The 18,246-nt window shown below is 50.2% G+C and overlaps 6 protein-coding genes across 6 annotated transcripts; 2 read left to right on the top strand and 4 right to left on the bottom strand.

Annotated features, from left to right (window-relative positions):
* Window positions 1–188: 188 nt before the first annotated feature.
* BC939DRAFT_475656 (spindle assembly checkpoint component Mad1) lies at window positions 189–2,840 on the bottom strand (the record flags this gene model as incomplete). Its single annotated transcript, XM_051558521.1, has 6 exons — window positions 189–593; window positions 684–1,093; window positions 1,197–1,458; window positions 1,556–1,853; window positions 1,942–2,480; window positions 2,571–2,840. The coding sequence occupies 6 exons, from the start codon at window positions 2,838–2,840 to the stop codon at window positions 189–191; spliced, it is 2,184 nt and encodes a 727-aa protein (XP_051414027.1).
* A 693-nt stretch (window positions 2,841–3,533) lies between these two features.
* On the top strand, window positions 3,534–4,331 carry BC939DRAFT_446419 (uncharacterized protein). The gene is made up of 2 exons (XM_051554952.1): window positions 3,534–3,713; window positions 4,080–4,331. Exons 1-2 carry the CDS (start codon window positions 3,582–3,584, stop codon window positions 4,305–4,307), a joined length of 360 nt encoding a protein of 119 aa, XP_051414026.1. The 5' UTR covers window positions 3,534–3,581; the 3' UTR covers window positions 4,308–4,331.
* On the bottom strand, window positions 4,332–6,506 carry BC939DRAFT_446416 (uncharacterized protein). Its single transcript, XM_051554951.1, has 5 exons — window positions 6,331–6,506; window positions 5,992–6,110; window positions 5,677–5,868; window positions 4,927–5,558; window positions 4,332–4,817 (listed from the first exon to the last, which is right to left on the bottom strand). Exons 1-5 carry the CDS (start codon window positions 6,412–6,414, stop codon window positions 4,516–4,518), a joined length of 1,329 nt encoding a protein of 442 aa, XP_051414025.1. The 5' UTR covers window positions 6,415–6,506; the 3' UTR covers window positions 4,332–4,515.
* A 1,050-nt stretch (window positions 6,507–7,556) lies between these two features.
* BC939DRAFT_501626 (uncharacterized protein) lies at window positions 7,557–10,880 on the top strand (the record flags this gene model as incomplete). Its single annotated transcript, XM_051560185.1, has 2 exons — window positions 7,557–7,693; window positions 7,865–10,880. The coding sequence occupies 2 exons, from the start codon at window positions 7,557–7,559 to the stop codon at window positions 10,878–10,880; spliced, it is 3,153 nt and encodes a 1,050-aa protein (XP_051414024.1).
* A 176-nt stretch (window positions 10,881–11,056) lies between these two features.
* On the bottom strand, window positions 11,057–12,550 carry BC939DRAFT_446413 (uncharacterized protein). The gene has a single exon (XM_051554950.1). It carries the CDS (start codon window positions 12,542–12,544, stop codon window positions 11,102–11,104), a length of 1,443 nt encoding a protein of 480 aa, XP_051414023.1. The 5' UTR covers window positions 12,545–12,550; the 3' UTR covers window positions 11,057–11,101.
* Window positions 12,551–13,221: 671 nt separating this feature from the next.
* On the bottom strand, window positions 13,222–16,335 carry BC939DRAFT_446412 (uncharacterized protein). Its single transcript, XM_051554949.1, is given in 5 exon segments — window positions 13,222–14,759; window positions 14,878–15,138; window positions 15,237–15,647; window positions 15,662–15,722; window positions 15,854–16,335. The coding sequence occupies 5 exon segments, from the start codon at window positions 16,141–16,143 to the stop codon at window positions 13,332–13,334; spliced, it is 2,451 nt and encodes an 816-aa protein (XP_051414022.1). The 5' UTR covers window positions 16,144–16,335; the 3' UTR covers window positions 13,222–13,331.
* Between the last annotated feature and the right edge of the window lie 1,911 nt (window positions 16,336–18,246).

The following is an 18,246-nucleotide window of genomic DNA, read 5'->3' as shown; positions in this document are numbered from 1 at the left end:
GGAGAACAAAATACCACGCCGCCTGCTTCCTAATTGAGCGGTGGCTGTGAGTTCGTCCCGGGGGCGCGTTCAGTATTTAAAACAGAGATGTATGCGTAGGATGAATGAGAATCGACGTTAGCAAGTATATTTTGCCTGTTTTATTTGCCATCATACACCAATATTGTACACTGAAAGGACTTCGTCTTTCACATATCCATCATCATGTCAGAGTTTTGCGTGTTGTCCTCATCGAGACGTGGGTATCGCGGCGTCTGGAATACTCGCTGAGGTTCCTGTTGCTGCAATTGCTCTTGCGCTTGTTGCTCCACCAAGTCCAATGTGATGCGACTCAGGAATGCAGGGATGCTGCCCAGTTGGTTGACCCAGTGCTCAAACGTCTCCTTGTGCTCTTCCATGTACTTTTGGCTGCCAGAGCCCACAAGCTGCATGGTTCCCTCGTCATGGAGCCCTGAAGTGAAAATTAAGGACTGCTGATCTTCAGGGCTGTAGATAGAGATCAATTCAACACGGCCATTGTCCAGAAAGTTGACCTTGTAACCCAGCAAGGACCGGACAGCATCCAAGAATTCGTCCGCCTTCAACGTCCATGACTAATGAAGATATAGACACAACGCATCGTTAATTAATAAGCGCAAACAAATACAGTGTAGAAATACACTTTTGCAATCCTGAAAGCATACCTCTTTGAGACGTTTTGAGCGCTTTACGTTCTCAGCCAATTCGTCCTGTAGCCGTTCATGATCTGCCTTGAGACGATTATAACTGGCTGCAGGAATAAGTCCTTCATCCTGAAGAGCCACCTCCTGATCGTCACTGTCGTTTGCCTGCAATTCTGCATGATACTGTAGCTGATGTTGCAATTGCGCTACGGCCTTCAAAAGCGCACTATTCTCCTCCTTCAAAGAGTCAAGGATGTGTTGACGGATGGCTTGGTGCCGCGAGGCGGGACTGTCCTTCAACTCCAGAACGCGCGAGGCCGCAGGATTGAATGCTCCTGCCCCGATTGCCATTTCGTGCTCCAGGACCTTGGCGTCCAACGAAGCGTTTTCCTTTCGCAAAAGCTGGATTTCCTGTTCAAGCTGCAACTTGACTAAAATTTATCGACCAAAAAACGCGCAAACATGTTAGCATACAAACTCTGCCGTGGATCCTCGTCTTCAAACCAACCACAAAGGTGTGCGCTAGTTCTTTACCATCAAACAAGGTTTGCTTTTCGTTGTTCAGTTGGCTGAACGTCGCGGCATTCTCCTCTTGCATTGCCCGCAGTAACTCGAAGCTCCTCACGGATTCTGCTGATGGCTGCTCGGATTGCATTTCATTGCTTACTGAGGAGATGGCACTCTCGAGTTTCTGATGATATTCCTGAACAAGTTTTTCAAGTTGCTCGATCCTGGCTGTCTTCTGGCTGTCGTACGACCCTCCCATCAACTGCGCTTCTTCGGTATCGTATGATTTCTATGAAGAGGGGCAAAAGAATAGCTCAATTTCAAAGTCGGAATGCGTAATAATGATGGCTTAAGGATAAAAAGCATTCGTCTTGCAATAAACATACCAATTGCTCCCTAAGACTCTCAGCTTGACGAAGCGCAAGCTCCTTGGACCGTTCGTGCTGTCGTGCAATGAATGCCTGTTTCCTGCAATATTCCTCCTGTTCGACAAGAGTGTACTTCAGTTTCTCGATCTGCGCTTCCAGCTGTTTGATCTGTGTATCGCGATATTTCAAGGCCGCCTCAAACTCGCCTTTGACTTCTATTAATGATGCCTTTTCTGCACGTAGACTAGCAATGGTTTTGGCGAGATCATATGGCGAGTTGAAATCCGTTATGTCGGAGGACTCCAAGAACGCGGTCCTAATAAGACAACAGTACCAGACAATTAGTCTTTGACTTTACAAAATAGGTCCCCATTCTATACCATAGCTGGACGAGTGCAAATTACCATTGATCCTTCTCCTTGAGGAGAACCTCCTTCTGCACTTCCAGCATACCGCACTTATCGCGAAGACTTTCCAGCATTTTTAGCCTCTGCTCCAATCCAGTCTTCTCCTCCTTGAGTACTTCAACATTCCTATACATCTCCTTGTAATGCTTACAGTCCGCCGTTAACTGCCGATTGATGCCCTCTAGCTGTTTAATATATGCGACTTGGTTCTTGAGTTCTTTCTCCACGCGGACAACATCCTCCAGTCCTTGCTCATTGATTCGCAGCTGCCTGTTCTGATCCTCGAGCTCGCCGATCCTGATCAGCGCCTCCGTCAGCTGTCGATGTTTTTCCTCCGCAAGGCTGCTCTGCGACTGGGTGGTGCCCTGACTCTCGGCCAATGTCTGTTGTTGGTGCGTCAATGATGCCGTCAAGGTTCTGACCCTGTGAGAAAGTTCGCTTTCTGTAGCACGACTCGTCTCCCGGAGTTGCGAAAGACGTTCCTTGAGATCCATGTTCTCTTCTCGAAGATTTTTGATGATTTCGTTTGAAGATGTCTAACAAAGGGCGAGGTGTTGTTGGTGAGTCTGAGGGCCTGATTCTGTTTGTTTTCAAATGCAATGCGAATCAAGCGCGTAAAACCTTACCTTGAACTCTATGGACGACTCTTCAAGGGCCTGGTACTTCTTATTCAGGCTCTTTTCCTGCTCGAACAAAAACCGTCGATCGCTTTCCAAAGAATCCACCCTGCTCATCAGCTTCTTTTTGAGGATCTCTGATTCCCTGGCGGCCTGCTCCAAAGTAATGATTTTTCGCTCCAGCTCTGTTTTCGTGCTCGAGAGCTCATACTGCGTATCCTTCAGTTTTTTGCGCGTCTGCTCGTACTCTAATGAAAATGTTAAAGAGGCAGGCAACATTGGTTCTCAGTGCCGAGTCCTCTTCACTGATTTCCATGACCTCCTTTGATAAGTCTCAGCATGAGTACCTTCGGGTTCAATTACGCGCCCCCTTATCCTGGAGTACTGAATGGCATTCTCCTGATCCAGTGCTGCATTCGAGCCTCTGCTCCAAGATGGCGAGACTCGGTCAAAGAGACCCTACAGTGGTTGACAAACAAGACGATTGTTGTCATAGTCAGTATGCTGTAGGGGACAACTCCTTCCTCGACTGATGTCGAGAACAGTGTCCCATGGCACTTTGTGCTTCAAATTCAACTGATTACCATCGACGCTGGAACATTCTCCAATTCTGACCCAGCCTGTTGGCACATAAAAGTGGAAGACGCCGCGCGAGGAGATTCTGGAGTCAACGTGGCGCCTGCAGTGAGTTTCTGAGAGAATGGCATCCTGACCTCCTGACCATTACTTGGTGTAGATCGCTGTGGTGCAGAATTACCCATGAAGCGGTGCGGCGAGTTGGGATCGCCGTTTGGCAGACTCATGTCAAGTGGCGCTGAATGGCGATGGGATGAGGGAACAAGGGAGCAAGGCGCGACAGGAGCGCTGTCTGTGGTACCAGCGGTTTTTGGAAATGGAAAGTCTCACGTGGAGCCTTTCCAAACAGTCATGCCGGCGCTTAAACAAAAACAAAGACGGGTGTCCTGAGCATCATCCTTCAGCTTACCTCTCCTGCCCTCACTACTCTTGACATAATCCATCATGTCTGCTATTGCAAAGGAAATTCTCACAAAGTCTACCAATGCGCTGCCTTTTATCATAAAGTCGACACAGCCCAAGACCCTTTACCGGGCGCTGAAGGTCATGGACGCCAGCGGTGTCGGAGAGAACATCGTAAGTGGCTCGACCTAGGCACTCGCTCCGGCAACTAGAACCACTGGACGTCAGAATGGACACTCGACAGCAGGATATAGGTAGTCTTCTCCGCTTTGGAGATTATCCGTTTGGACGAGGAAAAATAATCATTTCAACAATATCAAGCAGGATCTATTCAGTTGCGAACTGATCTGGAGGCGTCGAAGGATATTTCACAGTGTGTCGGGAATTCAGGAACGCGACGAGCATGGTGCTGGCATCTTCGATTCAATACATTACTCAATGGACATCAATTGGATCTGCAGGATATGAAGGCGTAAAGTTCAAGGACTGGAGATGAATATTCACACAACCTATAACTCGCTGTGATCCTGTCCTACATAGACAACAACGAAGCTGATCAGCAAGGGCTTCACGGATTGCTATTACAAAGTCACCTCTGTCAAGCTTCGTGGACCAGAACTGGATCACGGCAAGGCATATGGTGTCGAGGTTTGGAAGGGCAAGGTCCTGAACGAAGGCAAGCCCGTCGAGATCCGCGGAGGACTTAAGTGGAACTGGGTCAAGTACACGCCAACGACGGAGCATGTCGCATCACAAGTCAAGGCATAGAGGGAAATAAACATACTGCGGTTTTTAATATGATTAACGCTTCAATCTGAATCTAAACATGACATCCACAGGAGAGTAAGGGAATAATTATGGTACTACAAACAAAACGGAATTCTATCTCTAAAGAAAAGCAGACAGGTCTAAACATGCGATGTGGACTCCAGGCATAGAAGCGACAAAAGATTCAGGATCAAAACGCCCGCGTTCCTTAGTAGTTGTAGTGCGAAGTCATGTCGTTGAGGACCGTGTTAAGAAGATCGGCGCCTTTCATCACTGCGTTTCCAAGAGCAGCAAAGTCAGCGCTAAGCTGGTCAACCTCCTCCTCCTGGGGCCCGGCCTCATCGCGACCAAAATATTGGTTGCTGCTGATAGCGGTTGCTCCTGAGAATGCCTGAAGACGGTTCTGGGCTTCTGACTGTGCCTTAGAGTCGTAGTTGTTGCGACCGAAATATTGGTCAGAAGAAATGGCCTTTTGGCTACCAAACTTTTCGCGAGCAGTCGTCGATTCGGCTATCGTATTAAAAGAAATTGGATGGGAGGCGGTCAGACAACATGAATGCAGTTACGGATGCTGCAGCAGACGACTCAATTGAGATTGGAAACAGATTAGATTTCATACGTTGCTTTGAAACGTAGCTGTTTGAGGGACGGCTTGAAGGAGCAGCACCGAAACCCATACGACCCATGCCCATTCCGAGACGGGCCAGTCCATCCTCGTTGGCCCTTGATGGGGTATCTCCTGCAGAATTAGCTTGGTAATAGTTGACAAGGCTCGGGGCTGATTGTGGTTGGTTCCTTGTGCTCTCCAGTTCTGTTGCACGTTGAGCCGCCCTTTCAGCAGCAGCCTGCTTCTCCAATCTCTCCTGCTCAGCAGCTTCAGCTCCCAAGGCAGCAATCCTTTCAGCCTCGGCCTTCGCTCTAGTCTCGGCCTCCTCAAAATTCACGCCAGCAACCTTCTTGACGCCCAGCTTCATGGGCTTAGAAGCACCAACGGTGGGCTTCTTGGCAGTCAAAGTCGATCGCTGTGGGCGCACCAGTCCAGCACGCTGAGGAGATGATGTCGCTGGAGATGAGGCGCCCATGCCCAAGACAGGAGGAGGAGTCGAGGAAGACGTGGGTGTCGATGTCCCTGAGGAAGGTTTCTTGGGCTCGTTCCAGGTGTTGAAAAAATCATCCTCGTCGGCGACAGAGGCGACGGAGGATGCTACTGGCTTAGCCGCGTTAGCCTCAGGAACGAGACGGCCAGGATTGCTGTCGTTGGTGTTTACAATTGCGTTTGTCGATTAGATAAATGCAGTCTTGATGTTATGCAGGGCAGCCGTTAATACATCTTGTTATCCATGAGTGCTTATCGGAGACTCGTTCATACCTGATCGCGTCTTCTGCCTTACGCTGCTCCAGTTTTTCCTTGTATGCAACAGCGGCCTTGGAGGTGTATTTCGTCTTTGCATCCCTGCTACTCCCCATTGGCGACTTGTTGAAGAACTCATTCAATGCGGCGTTACCACCAACCTTCATGGTGCGAAGCTGATCCCATGTCCAAGAGTCCAGCAACGAAGATCTGCAATAGTAACATCATCAGAGAATTGAAAAACAACTGTCAGTGTGACGGAATCCAGGTAAGAATATTATTACCGAAGTCAGGCATTGCGACAATCCCAAAGTAGAGAATAGAGAATGGTACCTGACAAATGAGATGTGAACGCCGAGGTTGCGGTGGACAGAGCTGCAATCGAAACAAAGAAAGATACCAAAGGGAATAGAGCACCAGTCGGGGTTCTTTGCATTGCAGTCAGCGCACATCTATTAAATATAGGGGAGAGAGCAATAGCACAAAAATGTTAACAATGATCTAGAAGGCTGATACGATCTGTGGCTCTGTGGTCGATTGAAGGTGCAGAAGGGTGCCAGCAGGGTGCAGAAGACGATGGCGATGGTCAATTAAGGCCATGGATTGCTCAGAGCTTTCCACCATCCCCCAGATATATCCCTCGCCTGCGATGGTTTATTCCTGAGGACTTGCCTTGTTGGCATGCTGTGACTTAAGGCGCTTGAAAAAGTCGAGCGTCTCCTGCTTGGTTGGTTCAGAGACTGTCATGGTCGGCATATAATTATATCTGTGAAGTGGATATATGAGAGTTTGAGCGTGGAGTGGAGGGAGGATCGAGTCGAGAGAGGGGATGAGAAAGAAGGTCGGATGGAGAGGAACGAAGAGAAGACGATGATGAGCACCACACACTGCTTTCATATTCAGCCTGCCACGATATCACGGGAAGAGTATAATTACAATGAGCCTTGAGAGCAGTGGCCGTACCTGAAAAACATCTTCGGCCAGGGACCACCAAACAACCGCAGTTGCATCTGAGAAGGTTTTGTCCGCTCTGTGTGGTGCACTGCATCCGCTTCCTTGCTTACCTACGGTGCCTGCTGTGTGCCTCCCATTCTCTCCCTGCCTAGTCTACTCATGGCTTCAATGGACTGCGCGCGCACGCTTTCCGACCTAGCTTGGTGATGGTCTACCTCCCAGCTTATGCAATCGCTTCATCATAGTTAACTATGAATCCTTGCGCGTAATGAATATATAGGACCCCTGTACATTTGGACACACACTCAGGAAGGCTAACGACGTTCAGATATATTCTTTGTCATGCTGTACTCCCTCAAATAAAGGGCCCATGGAGCCCATTGCACACACACGCATTGCCTCACTTCCCTCATCCATCCTCCTCGGGGACGCTGAGGGTATAAAAGAGGCCCTTCGTCGGAACCAAAGTCTGCTCCTTCCCTTGCTCTTGACCTCCAACCTTCGGCCTGTAACGTTTCGTGTCCTCGCCTCGGGAATTGTGTCTGCTCTTGCCCTCCTGTGAACTTCCACTGCCCACCAACTTCACTCCGCCTTTTCTCAGAGCGGGAACAGAAGTGAGTGGAGGGACCACAAAGGAGCAGGCACTTCTCATATTAGGAACGGTGTTTGGTCGAGACCGAACCACGACAGCAGCGAAGCGGCAGCCAAAGAGTAAAGGGCACACCTACAGGCAAGCAACGCTACCACCCCCTCCCCTGTCATCTTCATTCACATACGTTATCCCTTTCATCTTCCCCAGTCCTCTTCAACCTCACTGGTTCACTATCCGCATACCCCATCTCCTCTTTCACCAACCCTCTTCCGAAACTCGCTCAAGTCAAACATCTTCGTGTGCCCTGTCGACTGTGCCTAGTTCGCGAGCATAGGCGCGGCGCGCTCTTCCAATGGATATGCCACAAGTGTTCCAAAATGTTCAATTGAACGAGGTAGTCAAGAAGATCCCTGTTCGAGAAGGAAGTGATGGCCGTTCGTACATCCTGCTGGAGGATATCCGGGACGCATTCTTCCACTTTGGAGACAAGTTCGAGCTCCATGGTACATCAGTACCCTTTCTCGAGAACGAGCACCAAGAGAGGCAAGTATCGCACCGTCTAAACAACCTGCGCCTCAGTGCATAATGGCGCATCATGGTCTGCATACGAAGGAGTTCCTGGGAAACTGATTGTTTATTAATTCTTTTACTTCGAAATAGATTGTTCCCCACAAGGATTGCATCCTATCCTGGAGAGTTACTGGATGTCGTTCCTGACCATCAAGTGGCAAGCCAGGAGCTGGGTGCTCCCTTACCCTTCCAGACCGGGACTGACCAGCAATCACTCCGCCTTCGGGGCGGCGAACCATTATTTGTCGGCTTGAATGAGCAGAGCGAGGAAACCAGCCAGTCTGGCAAGGCTATCATAAATGCACTGAATAATCTTCAATCACAGCTCGATAAACTCCAGCAGAGCGTGCAGATGTCCGATGCCAAACTTTCAGAATTGGTCATGCTCGAGAAAAACAACACGGGGCTCCAGCGCCAGATCCTAAGCAAGATGGACATCTTGCTAGCAAAGACGGAGGCGGTTTTGGCGCAGACCTTCGAGCTGCATGAGTACACGCTGCCTCGGCTCTTTATCGTCCTTCCCGAGGTCGCCTACCAGGGGCTCAATCCCTCCTTGATCATCAGCCGATACGCAAACGTCAAGTTCCGGCTCTACTTCCTCTGCGAGTGTGGTACCCACACAACCCCGTCTGGACCCCACAATTTGAACCATATCCATATCGCAAGACATGAAGGATACGAGATCACGCGTCCCAAGGAGTTCTTTCGCAAGTACGGTCCCCATATCTTGCGTCTCCTCCATGCGCTCAAGCTAGGCATTAAACTAGCGAGTGGAGCCATCCCAGCGCTGTCCACCATAAGCGCCGTGGATCTACCGGACCATCTCACTGATAACCTGGAACAAAAGGTCGCGGTCTCTATCCAATACTTGACCGCCTATCAGCGCACGCTCGACTATAATGTGCCAGGTATGGACAATGGCGGTAGCCTCGCAAGCGACGACAACACTCGACAATTGACAAAGATGGACAGTATCAAGTCTATGCATGATCATTTGGACGATGTTGTACAGATCGAAGGCGCGGATCTCCGGCGGTTGGCATCGTTCCTGGAAAGGAAGGATCAGGATCGTGCTCTCGGTAATTTGTTCAGGACAGTGGACGGGAACGGCCATGTTAAATGGATCTGCCTGGACCATTACCGCTCCACTTACCACCAGAGACAAGACCACGCGTTCGAGAACGAGATCGTGCTGAACAGAGGCGACTTCGACAAGCGGTTCGGCATCGTCACAGTGGTTTTGTCCTCCAGCGAATCTATCGGTTCGTTCATGGCTGCCATGTCTCGAGCCGGCGCCTTCAACGAGCTCGATGTACACCTGCGTCACTATGTGTTCCAGGACCTCAGAACCCTAGGTGACTCGCTTAACAAGACCAATGTCGCGAAGCTGACGCTGACATGCCACGAGTACAGGGAGGTTGCGTCCATGGGCAAGAGAAAGCTGCCTGCTGTCCTCAAGATTATGGTCTCCGGCAAGGTTCGTTACTTCCACTTCAAGCACATCAAGGATCTGATTCCAGGCCGCGGAGTAAACATCCCAAAAGAATTACCCATGGTGCGCTCTTTGGAACTGACGGGTATCTCTCTGAAGGAAGGCCATGAAGTGCTGGAAGCCATCCTACATGCCTGCAAGAATCTGGCCGTCTTCCGTTTGAAGGATGTCTCTCTCAAGTTGAATCGTCTAGTTTCGATCACGAACGGACTTTCGGACTGCTGGAACCTCAATACGCTGGCAATCCATAACTGCAGGATCCCGAGCGACGGCGTTGAATATATTGCAGCACTGCTCAGGAAACTGGAGTTCATTCGCGAGCTCGACCTTGGCGAAAACTTGATCGAAGACTTGGGCTGTTGTGAGATCATCGAGGCCGCGGGAGACAAGCTGCAGAAACTGTCCCTTCCTTACGCCGGCTTTGGTGATGAAGCAGCCATGGCATTGGAACGAGTCGTGAGTGGGAAGCAATTGAGGTGTCTAGATGTCTCCGACTCCAAGGATGAGCTGGGACTGGACGCTACCGAAAGCATCATCCGGTTAATGCGTCGCTTGCATTGTATCGAACTAGTGTTTCCGAGGATTCAGGAGCCATCTGACGAGTTGTGTGCAAGAATGGTCCGTGAACTGGATCTCAGCAAGCTGGAGTCTCTCGTAATTATGGGTAGCGGCTGCGGAGACCAAACTGCCGAGACATTGGCCAGAGTCATCTCTAATCCAGCCTATCCACCCCCTACACTCACAAAGCTCAAGATCGAATTGCCCAGAGGTACGCTAGCAGGAGCACAGGCGCTAGGAGCTGCATTACGAGCCGACTTTCAGATCGCCATGGTTTCTTTTAGCGGTTCGCTGTTGTTCCAGCAAGGCGTATCGAACCCGATGCTGCTCAAGGATCTATTCACGAGTGCATGCTCCCGACTGACCATCCTGAAGCTGAAGGATACCGGCATGAGTGATGAGGTGGCCTCGCTCCTTTGCGAGGCCCTGAAGGCGTCAGACCCAGTCTGTAGATTAGAATACCTGGATCTCGCCGAGAACAAGTTGACGCCGACTGGCGGTGCAATGGTCCTCGACAGCCTGCAGCAACATCCCACTTTGCGAACGTTGCGGATGGAGAGTCACTCCTTTGGCAAACTCGGGTCTATGGGTATGGCTGTACAAGGATTCTTGGAGACGAATCGGACCCTATGTCGTCTCTCGATATCGCACGTCAATCTCCGAGAGCTAACCTTGGGACTATCCGGAAATGCAAACACACTCAGGGCGATCGAGGTCCAGTATGTGGACGGAAAAGTCGATGATATTTTTACGTTCGGCGATTTTCTCCAGTCCAGCCAGAATACATTACTACGTCTTGTTATCAAGCACGCGCGTGTCTGTGATGACGACCGATCGCTCGAGTACCTCAGCCAACGCCTAAAGCAGAACTATACTCTCGTGGACCTTGAGTGGAGCTACGATCAAGGCTATGAAGGCGACAGTTACATTCTGCAGCGCCATCTCGATAGAAATCGCGAGGCCTGGCGCAAAAACGTTGGTGCGAAAGCACAGGATCTGATTTCGGCAGGAATGGATCCATGGACCACGCGTGCTATCTGTCGAGGTGCCGAGTAATCGCCGAGGGTCGAGCAATATTGACAATTAGAAAAAAGCCAGTAGCTACGCTCTTTACTTTTCTTCTTTCTTTTTTGTCCATTAATGACGCTGCTTTGTAATGCGAATAAAAAGGCTATAGATCCTTTTGTTAAATATGTGTGCTTTGCCTTGTCAAGCACCAAAGGAGTGGTAATGGTAAAGAACACGGACTTTATTTTCAGCTATCGCTTTGGGGGTGATCAAAACCGCCTCGCCCGCCAGTCCATCATGGCCTCTATGTCTTCGTCGTCGTCTTCACCGCTCTTCTCGTCATCGCTCACCATTGTGCTGTCGTCTTGACCTGCCGCGACGAGCTTTGCAAATTCCTTTGCAGCCAAGCGCTCCTTCTCCTTCTTGGCCTTTTCCTGCTCTCTGACAACATCCAGAATCGACTTGCCCTTTTGTTTCCCTGCCTTGGAGGTAGATTTACTTACTGCTGAGTCCGATACTGATCTTGAAGAAGGTGAAGGTGCAGAGACGTATTGCTGATTTGCAAGCAACCGGCTCTTTTTTTCCCGCAATCCGTCAAGTCGCTCCTGCATCTCAATAAATAGTTGATACTCCTCCTCAGACCGTGCCAAGATACTCTCCTCCAACTCCTGTTCCTCCAATTCGACCTTTTCTTCGTACGGAATCTGGTCGGTCGCTGCCGCTGCTCCATTCGTTGCTGCCGCATTCGAGCTCGCAGACACACCAGATGCTTGTCTTAACCGCAATGCCTGCTCCTGTTGTTCCTGCCGCTCCAAATCGCGTGCCAGCTCTGCCTGCAACGCCCTGAACTCTTCATCGACCTGTCGCTGCTGTTGATCTGCAGTCGCTCCGCCAACTTCCGTTCGAACTCTGGCATCCTGCTCCGGATCGTCGAAGAATCCAGCTGGTAATACTCCATCCATACTCTCTTCCTGAGCCCCATCATGGCCACTCTCACCCTCCCGATCTGCAGAAGGCCCTGCACCGGAATCGAAGAAGCCTGCTGGTAGTCCTGCCATAGCAACTTCTTCTTCTTCCTCGATATCCGCTACCGCCTGTCTTTGCTCCCGATCCACAGTATCGTCTTCAACCTTGGCGCGTTTTGACTCTGGTATTTTTGACATTGGTTTGCTCTTCTCGTCCTCGTCGCTTTCACTCTCGCTATTGTCTGCATATGCAACCAATCCTCCTGATGCTTTCCTCTTTGTACCCTGGGTCTGTGTTTGCGCCTGCTGTTGTTGTTGCTGTAACCGCAGTCGTTCTGCCGCCTCTGCTTCCCGTTTCTGCATCTGCTCTTTGACCGCCCTGAGCTTAGCGACCGCTTCTTGGTGAGCTTTCGAGACCAAGTGCGCGCTCCATAGACTATCGGACTTGATGGGTTGAGCTGGTCCACAGATTGCGCACGTCAGTCGAAAGGTCTTGGGATCGTACTTTGCGAGTGGATGGGTCACCCGTTTCGAGGACGATGCAAGAGAAGGTGATCCTGACCCGGTAGAGACAGGTGAGCCGGCAGCAGCCTTGGCGGCCTTTTGCGCCGCAAAGAGGCGCCGTACATCCTTGGACATTGCAGGGATCAAAGTAATGTTGAATGAGAAAAGCAAAGAGCGGCGTTTCTGGCTGTGCTTTGACAGCGAGATATTTTTGCATGGGATTCTTGCGAGGATGGGCTGCATGGATTTGGTACGAGGTTTTTTTTAGAAGGTTGATCGGGCTCGTGTAACCCCAATTGGTCCATTGCAACGCGACTCAGAACAGTTTAACAAACTTCTGAGGTTACTGCGAAGGATGTCGATGGCATCCAGGAAGTGCCGGATATGGTCATCTATGCACCGTAATGGGCTTTGGCAGATATCCTCACCAAAATCCTCCTTGAAACTCGCCGTTCGCGTGTCTTCTAGTATCGTACTTTCTACGATGACATACCGGCCGATAGAATGTATCTCTTCACTACCATAATATAACCGTGAACGTCACCTACACCCGATACTAATATTCTCAACTCACGATGCCGAAGGGTAATGCACTCACTTTGGTTATACGTGTGCAACGTTCATGTGCATTGGCGACTTATGGCTAAGCGTCAAGTCTCTATTTGGTCTGTAGCGGTCAATTGCCGCGATCAATATTTTACAAAGGTGTCTGAGCCTATTACGATTTTTCCTGTGCCGCAAAAGTGGACGACAAGGCATGCATCATAGGCATTGGAGTCTAGGAAGAGGGACTATTCTGTGGTACGTGAACGTATCTTCATGGGATCCTGGATAGGACAGAATCGACACATTGCCCCAGGATCGGTAGTATGGGAACTATGTCTAGGAAGCTGTCTTCTTAAGTGAGCTCTACTTTCGCATTCAGTTTAGATGTTTGCTTTATTGAATAATATTAAACGACTTCGCCTATTACTCCTAGAACAGTTAGAATTACTTGGCAGTGGCATGCACGTCGGCATCTGTGGCTTCATCATTGTCTTTTGACTCCTATGTTACTCTGGTCCGCGATGTCATGCTGCACTCCGAACCGCACCGTCGATACTCTGCTCTGATCTTGCCCATCACTTAATTCAGCAGCCTCTACTGTAACTGGTAGCTCGTGCTCTGTTGTCGCAGCGTCATTTGATCCAATATCGTAGTAATACGCCAATGCTCTCGCGTTCTGCTCTTTGAACTCTTGATCCAGACGCTTCCATCCTGCGGACTCCTCGGGTGCCGTGGCTCTATTCCTCAACGGCGACGTTTCCGGTTCAGCCTTAGCGATATCTTTATGCTCTGCTTGGCCGTTGTCATCACCATGTATACCAGTTATTGAATCTGGACGAGTGATATTGCGACTGCTCGCCGATGATGAAGCTAATGACGCCGACGATTCCGTTCCGCGAATACCATATTTCCTCCACAATGCCGACATCACTGACCCAGTTGAGGCCCTCTCTCCAGCGTTATGTGCGGCGGCACCTGGATCCACATACGGATAGATAGCTCTCCGGCCAGAATAATACTGGGATGCAAGCTCTTCGGCGTCGTATGGGAGGGTATATCGACTCGAAAACGAGAACATGGACGCAGAATCTGAGGCAGCATCCGACTCTAGCCACTGGTCACTGTTACTCACAATGAACTCTTGTTGATTCGGGGGAATGTTCTCACTCTCGCCTGAGACCGCAAACCGATCCATCGAGGCCGTTGAGGGGGTCAATGAGGAAGACACAACCGATCGTCCGGACGTGTTCTCGCTCAAAAAGTTGTGCCGCGGTAGGGGTGAGGACCGTTCTGAGGGAGAGCTTCCAAATGACGAGGCTGTGGCGGCGTGCAAGATCCTGTTGGCACTATCCTTGGGTAGGTCCCGCCCAGACCTTGGGGATGACGCTACTTTACGCTGCTTCTCCTCTTTCTGTCTCAGCACCTCTTCGGCCTTCTGTTGCCTCTGTTTCCCCCTAAGCATCTCGAGCTCCTCGCGATCTCTACGTCCGAGTGACTGTGGGACGCTCTTGCGGGCACCATAGTCGGGTATGAATGGTAGATAGCTTAGTATGGGACGCTTGGCAAAGATGCGATCAGCCGCGATCATGATCATGGACTCGGGCATGCTGGCAATGGTCGCCTTGCGGATCATGTGGCCCACGGCACTTGTGCGGCTCAGAAACTGAGATACCTGCGCGGAGCCTTTGACAGCCGCAGCGGCGCTCTCGACGCGTTGGGCGTAGTAGGTCTGGAAGGCCTGATTAATGTCTGCGAGCGTGAAAGCGTTTCCATCGGGCATGTCGTACAGGGCGTTGGCGAGGGTGATGCAGTCGAGGATCGCATGCAAGGCCCCTACACCAGAAAACGGAATGGTCTTGTGGCAGGCATCACCCACGAGAACTGTCCTCTTATAATACCAAGTCTTGAATGCCTGGTAAATGAAACGAGAACGAAAAGAAACGAGCGTTAGAGTGCAGGGTGACAAGCGGTTCTTTTATATTATCGTTACTATTGTTATTATTGTATATATATTCCATATAGACGCGTACCTTGTCCTCAAGCATGATTCTAACAGGTGAGCCTTTCTCGGTTTGATCAAAGATATCCTGCATGGTTCCACCGTAAGGCGACTTCTGGTTCTTGACATAATCTAGGTCCAAGATCTTGTCGACAGATTCGGGACCCCATTCAGAGACCTTGAAGTTGGCAGAGAGGCCCTTGGCTGCCAGCTCTTGCTCTGAAGGCGTCTCGAATGTCCGAGAGGATATACCCCAACAGATTCGATTTTTCGTCATTGGGAACAGCCATGTCTACCGGGCAAATATTTCACCGCGTTAGCTTCTTCGAAAGCCAAACAGTAATAGACTAATAGCGGCGACGATAATATAAAAGAGGATATTCTTCGTACCGATACTCCATTTCTTGCTATAATGGTGATGACCTGACAGCTCTTGTCCTTCAGAAACGGATACCTCTCTGGGTCCAAGGGGTTCGTGAGCCCAACTACTGCATGCTGGTCAAATCTCAGCGGCTCCTGGTCCGACTTTGGTAACCGAATATCGCCTTTGTGGCCAACACCGCCTCCACCAGAGCCATTGGACGATCGTTTCTTAAATGCGGAAGCAAGACCCCCTCTACCTAATTGAGCCACGTTCCTGGGGGCATTTTGGATTGATCTGTAGAGGCTCTGCCGAATACCCGAGTAGGCACCATCGGCACCGATGACAATATCGGCATAGAAGACCGAGTTGTCGGAGCAGCGGACCTGGGCACTCTCGGAGGTCTGGTTCAGGGAGAGCACTTTTTTGGAAAAGTAAATCTTGTGCGGGGGACATGGCGAAACAGGATCAGATGGAAGTCTGGACGAGGGATGACGATGTTGAAGTATCCATATCTAATGCAGAGGTACATGAAAAAAAAAAAAAAAAAAAAAAAAAAAAAAAAAGTTAGCACAGCAGCTAAAGAAGGCAACAAACCGAGAACAAAAAACGCGAGTGCCAATAGCGGAAAAAAATATCCGCGTACCGTTGTCCGATAAAGATGGAACTAAAATTCCCAATATACTTGAGATCGCCATCCAAGAATACGTTTCCGACCGCAGGTTTGGACGCAGCGATGATTTCGGGCAGCAAGCCCAGTTGCTCAAAGCACCGCAGCATGATAGCGCTCAGTGCAACCGCGCTACCAAACGGGCGAACCTCAGGCGCCTTTTCCAGGATCACATACCGATGCATCCCTGCACGTTCAAACATGATCGCCAGCGCAAGTCCTGCGATACCGGCTCCGACAATGACAACGGAGGGGTCGGGCGCCATATTTTAAAAAATGGTCCTGCTACTGCCTGGAGTGTACAGGTACCTTTTCTTCTGCGTTGGCTGTACTACTGCTTGCCTTTAGCAGAAGGCGAGGTCAGTGGATAATGAGGCAGGAAGCAATTGCCGTAAAAGGACGATGATTGTTCGAAGGTGGCGATCCAAAGGGAAGGTGGATAGGTCGAGAGGAGAACAATGAACGTTCAAAAAAGGGAATCGAATCTCTCTTTAAATACGTGCGGCGCCTCGCTCTCTCTCTTTCTTTCTTTCAATCGACGAGCGATGGCCCGAGCGTATTCCACCCGTTTGCCCCGCCTCCGATTCCTATAGCATTCTTCACGAACCAGCCTTCCTGTCACCTCCAGCATGGCAGCAAATAATGGACTCAGTGATACTTCCTCCATCCTTTAGGAACCCGACCCTGCGGATCTGGGGCTGTATTCGGAAGCAGCGGTGTCCTAAGAGCAACGATGTGAATAATGCGACGCCGAGAACACACCTCTCTCTGTTTTATGGCTGTTTTCAGAAACCACTCCTTCGCAGCGACCTACACAAACACCACACCTCCCCCCTTCTCTCTTGGATACAATGTAAAATATGCTCTGATGATGGCACAGGTGTCTGTAAAACAATTGACGGACTAAATGGGATGCCTTGTCAGCGCCTCTCAAGACAATTGGGATACATGCTTAGGCAGAGATTTATTTTTCCATCAACAACATGGGACGGACACAAATAACAGCTCAACACCACCGTTAGAATCCATGGAAAGACAGGACATGGCGCTTTGTTTCTGTCTCTTCTGGGAGTACAAAGGTACAGCAGTCGCCCTCGCATCTGGACTCGAGACCATACGCAACACAACAATTGTCAGCAAGCCGATTATTGCACATCTTGTCAATAACGTCCCTTTCAAGAAGCACCAGCTCACAGCACAAAAACTTGGACATCCTTGGCTATTAGTAGCCAAGCATATCTTTACAGGACCCGCAAAGGCGCAAGGCCTTTGTGAACGCCATAAACATGTATTATGAAATCTATATAGAAAAACCACAAAAAACAGTAAAGTCGACTTTGTTATGCATTACTGCGTTATGGATTTTATTTACAATGAGTGCATGTGTAAAGGTATGAAGACAAGGGTAGTTGAAAGGTATGGTTGTCTTTCTTTTTTCCTTCATGTATGATCTACATTTCGAGAGCATCGCTCACTCAAGGAAATCCGTCCATCGTCTCCGAAAATGGCACGTTCGTCGTGTTCACAACAATGGCGGTTCCTTGTTGTTCATTCCCCTTCGTCGCCTTAGTATTTCCAGCATCGGACTTGGACGCTTCTGGCATCCGAATAGAAACTTTGGCCATGTCTTCCTGCACCGTCTCTGCGGTAGCGGCAGTAGATCCAGGGACTACGGTGGTGGCGCAACCCAGCAATGGAGACGAAGGGATCAAGGGAGTGACAGAGGCTGGTGCCAGGGTAGCTCTGTTGCTGTTACCTGGGAACGTAGCCGTAGCTAGGGTCGTGGCCGAAGCAGGGGATTCACATTGAGGGATGCTTCCCGAGCTTAATGTTCTCCCATCCCCATATTGGTCCGTACTCCTGGGTGAGATATTGCCGTTCGAAACTGCAGAGGGAGACGAGACCGACGCATTCGATAACGTCGATGGTCCCGTTGGAGTCGAGGGGGGCAGCGTCCCTGTGAACGAGGAGCTCAACCCAATAGAGGATCCAGACCCCGGTCTAGATCCATGGTAGCCACCAATGCTAGTTGTGCTTCCGTGTGAGTGATGACTGTATCCAGCGGGATAAGCTCCGCCGCTGCTTACATTAGTCGAACTGAAGTTAGGACCTGGTCCGACACCACCATGTCCACCATGACCGCCCTTGAGATTGCTGAACATGGTTCCAATAAAGGATCGCACTGAGCGCATAGACGCCATAGATGTCGTGGATCGGTTAGATCGGATAGAGCTGGGCTTTTCGACATTTGGTCCACCAGGGGATGATGGAATGTACCCTGCTCCGCTGGCGCCATGTCGACCTATGATCGGGGTCATGGGCACTATGGGTTGCATCTGCTCGGGGACAGACTTGGGCAGTTTTCCACG

The sequence above is a fragment of the Gamsiella multidivaricata genome (genome assembly GCF_025024155.1).
Source record: "Gamsiella multidivaricata strain RSA 2152 chromosome Unknown BC939scaffold_20, whole genome shotgun sequence".
Taxonomy (NCBI): domain Eukaryota; kingdom Fungi; phylum Mortierellomycota; class Mortierellomycetes; order Mortierellales; family Mortierellaceae; genus Gamsiella; species Gamsiella multidivaricata.
Note: the sequence above shows the minus strand (reverse complement) of the source record. Positions and strands in the feature narration are given on the sequence as shown.

Excerpts from the sequence above, each read along its gene's own strand:
- BC939DRAFT_446412 (XM_051554949.1), bottom strand. The coding sequence starts at position 16,143 with ATGGCGCCCGACCCCTCCGTTGTCATTGTCGGAGCCGGTATCGCAGGA. Across the intron at positions 15,139-15,236 it reads TAGCAAGAAATGGAGTATCG|ACATGGCTGTTCCCAATGAC; the intron begins GTACGAAGAATA and ends TTTGCCCGGTAG. Across the intron at positions 14,760-14,877 it reads GAATCATGCTTGAGGACAAG|GCATTCAAGACTTGGTATTA; the intron begins GTACGCGTCTAT and ends TTCATTTACCAG.
- BC939DRAFT_446413 (XM_051554950.1), bottom strand. The coding sequence starts at position 12,544 with ATGCAGCCCATCCTCGCAAGAATCCCATGCAAAAATATCTCGCTGTCA.
- BC939DRAFT_446416 (XM_051554951.1), bottom strand. The coding sequence starts at position 6,414 with ATGCCGACCATGACAGTCTCTGAACCAACCAAGCAGGAGACGCTCGAC. Across the intron at positions 6,111-6,330 it reads AGTCACAGCATGCCAACAAG|ATGTGCGCTGACTGCAATGC; the intron begins GCAAGTCCTCAG and ends TATATTTAATAG. Across the intron at positions 4,818-4,926 it reads CAGCTACGTTTCAAAGCAAC|CCGAATCGACGACTGCTCGC; the intron begins GTATGAAATCTA and ends TTAATACGATAG.
- BC939DRAFT_446419 (XM_051554952.1), top strand. The coding sequence starts at position 3,582 with ATGTCTGCTATTGCAAAGGAAATTCTCACAAAGTCTACCAATGCGCTG. Across the intron at positions 3,714-4,079 it reads GCGGTGTCGGAGAGAACATC|ACAACAACGAAGCTGATCAG; the intron begins GTAAGTGGCTCG and ends TGTCCTACATAG.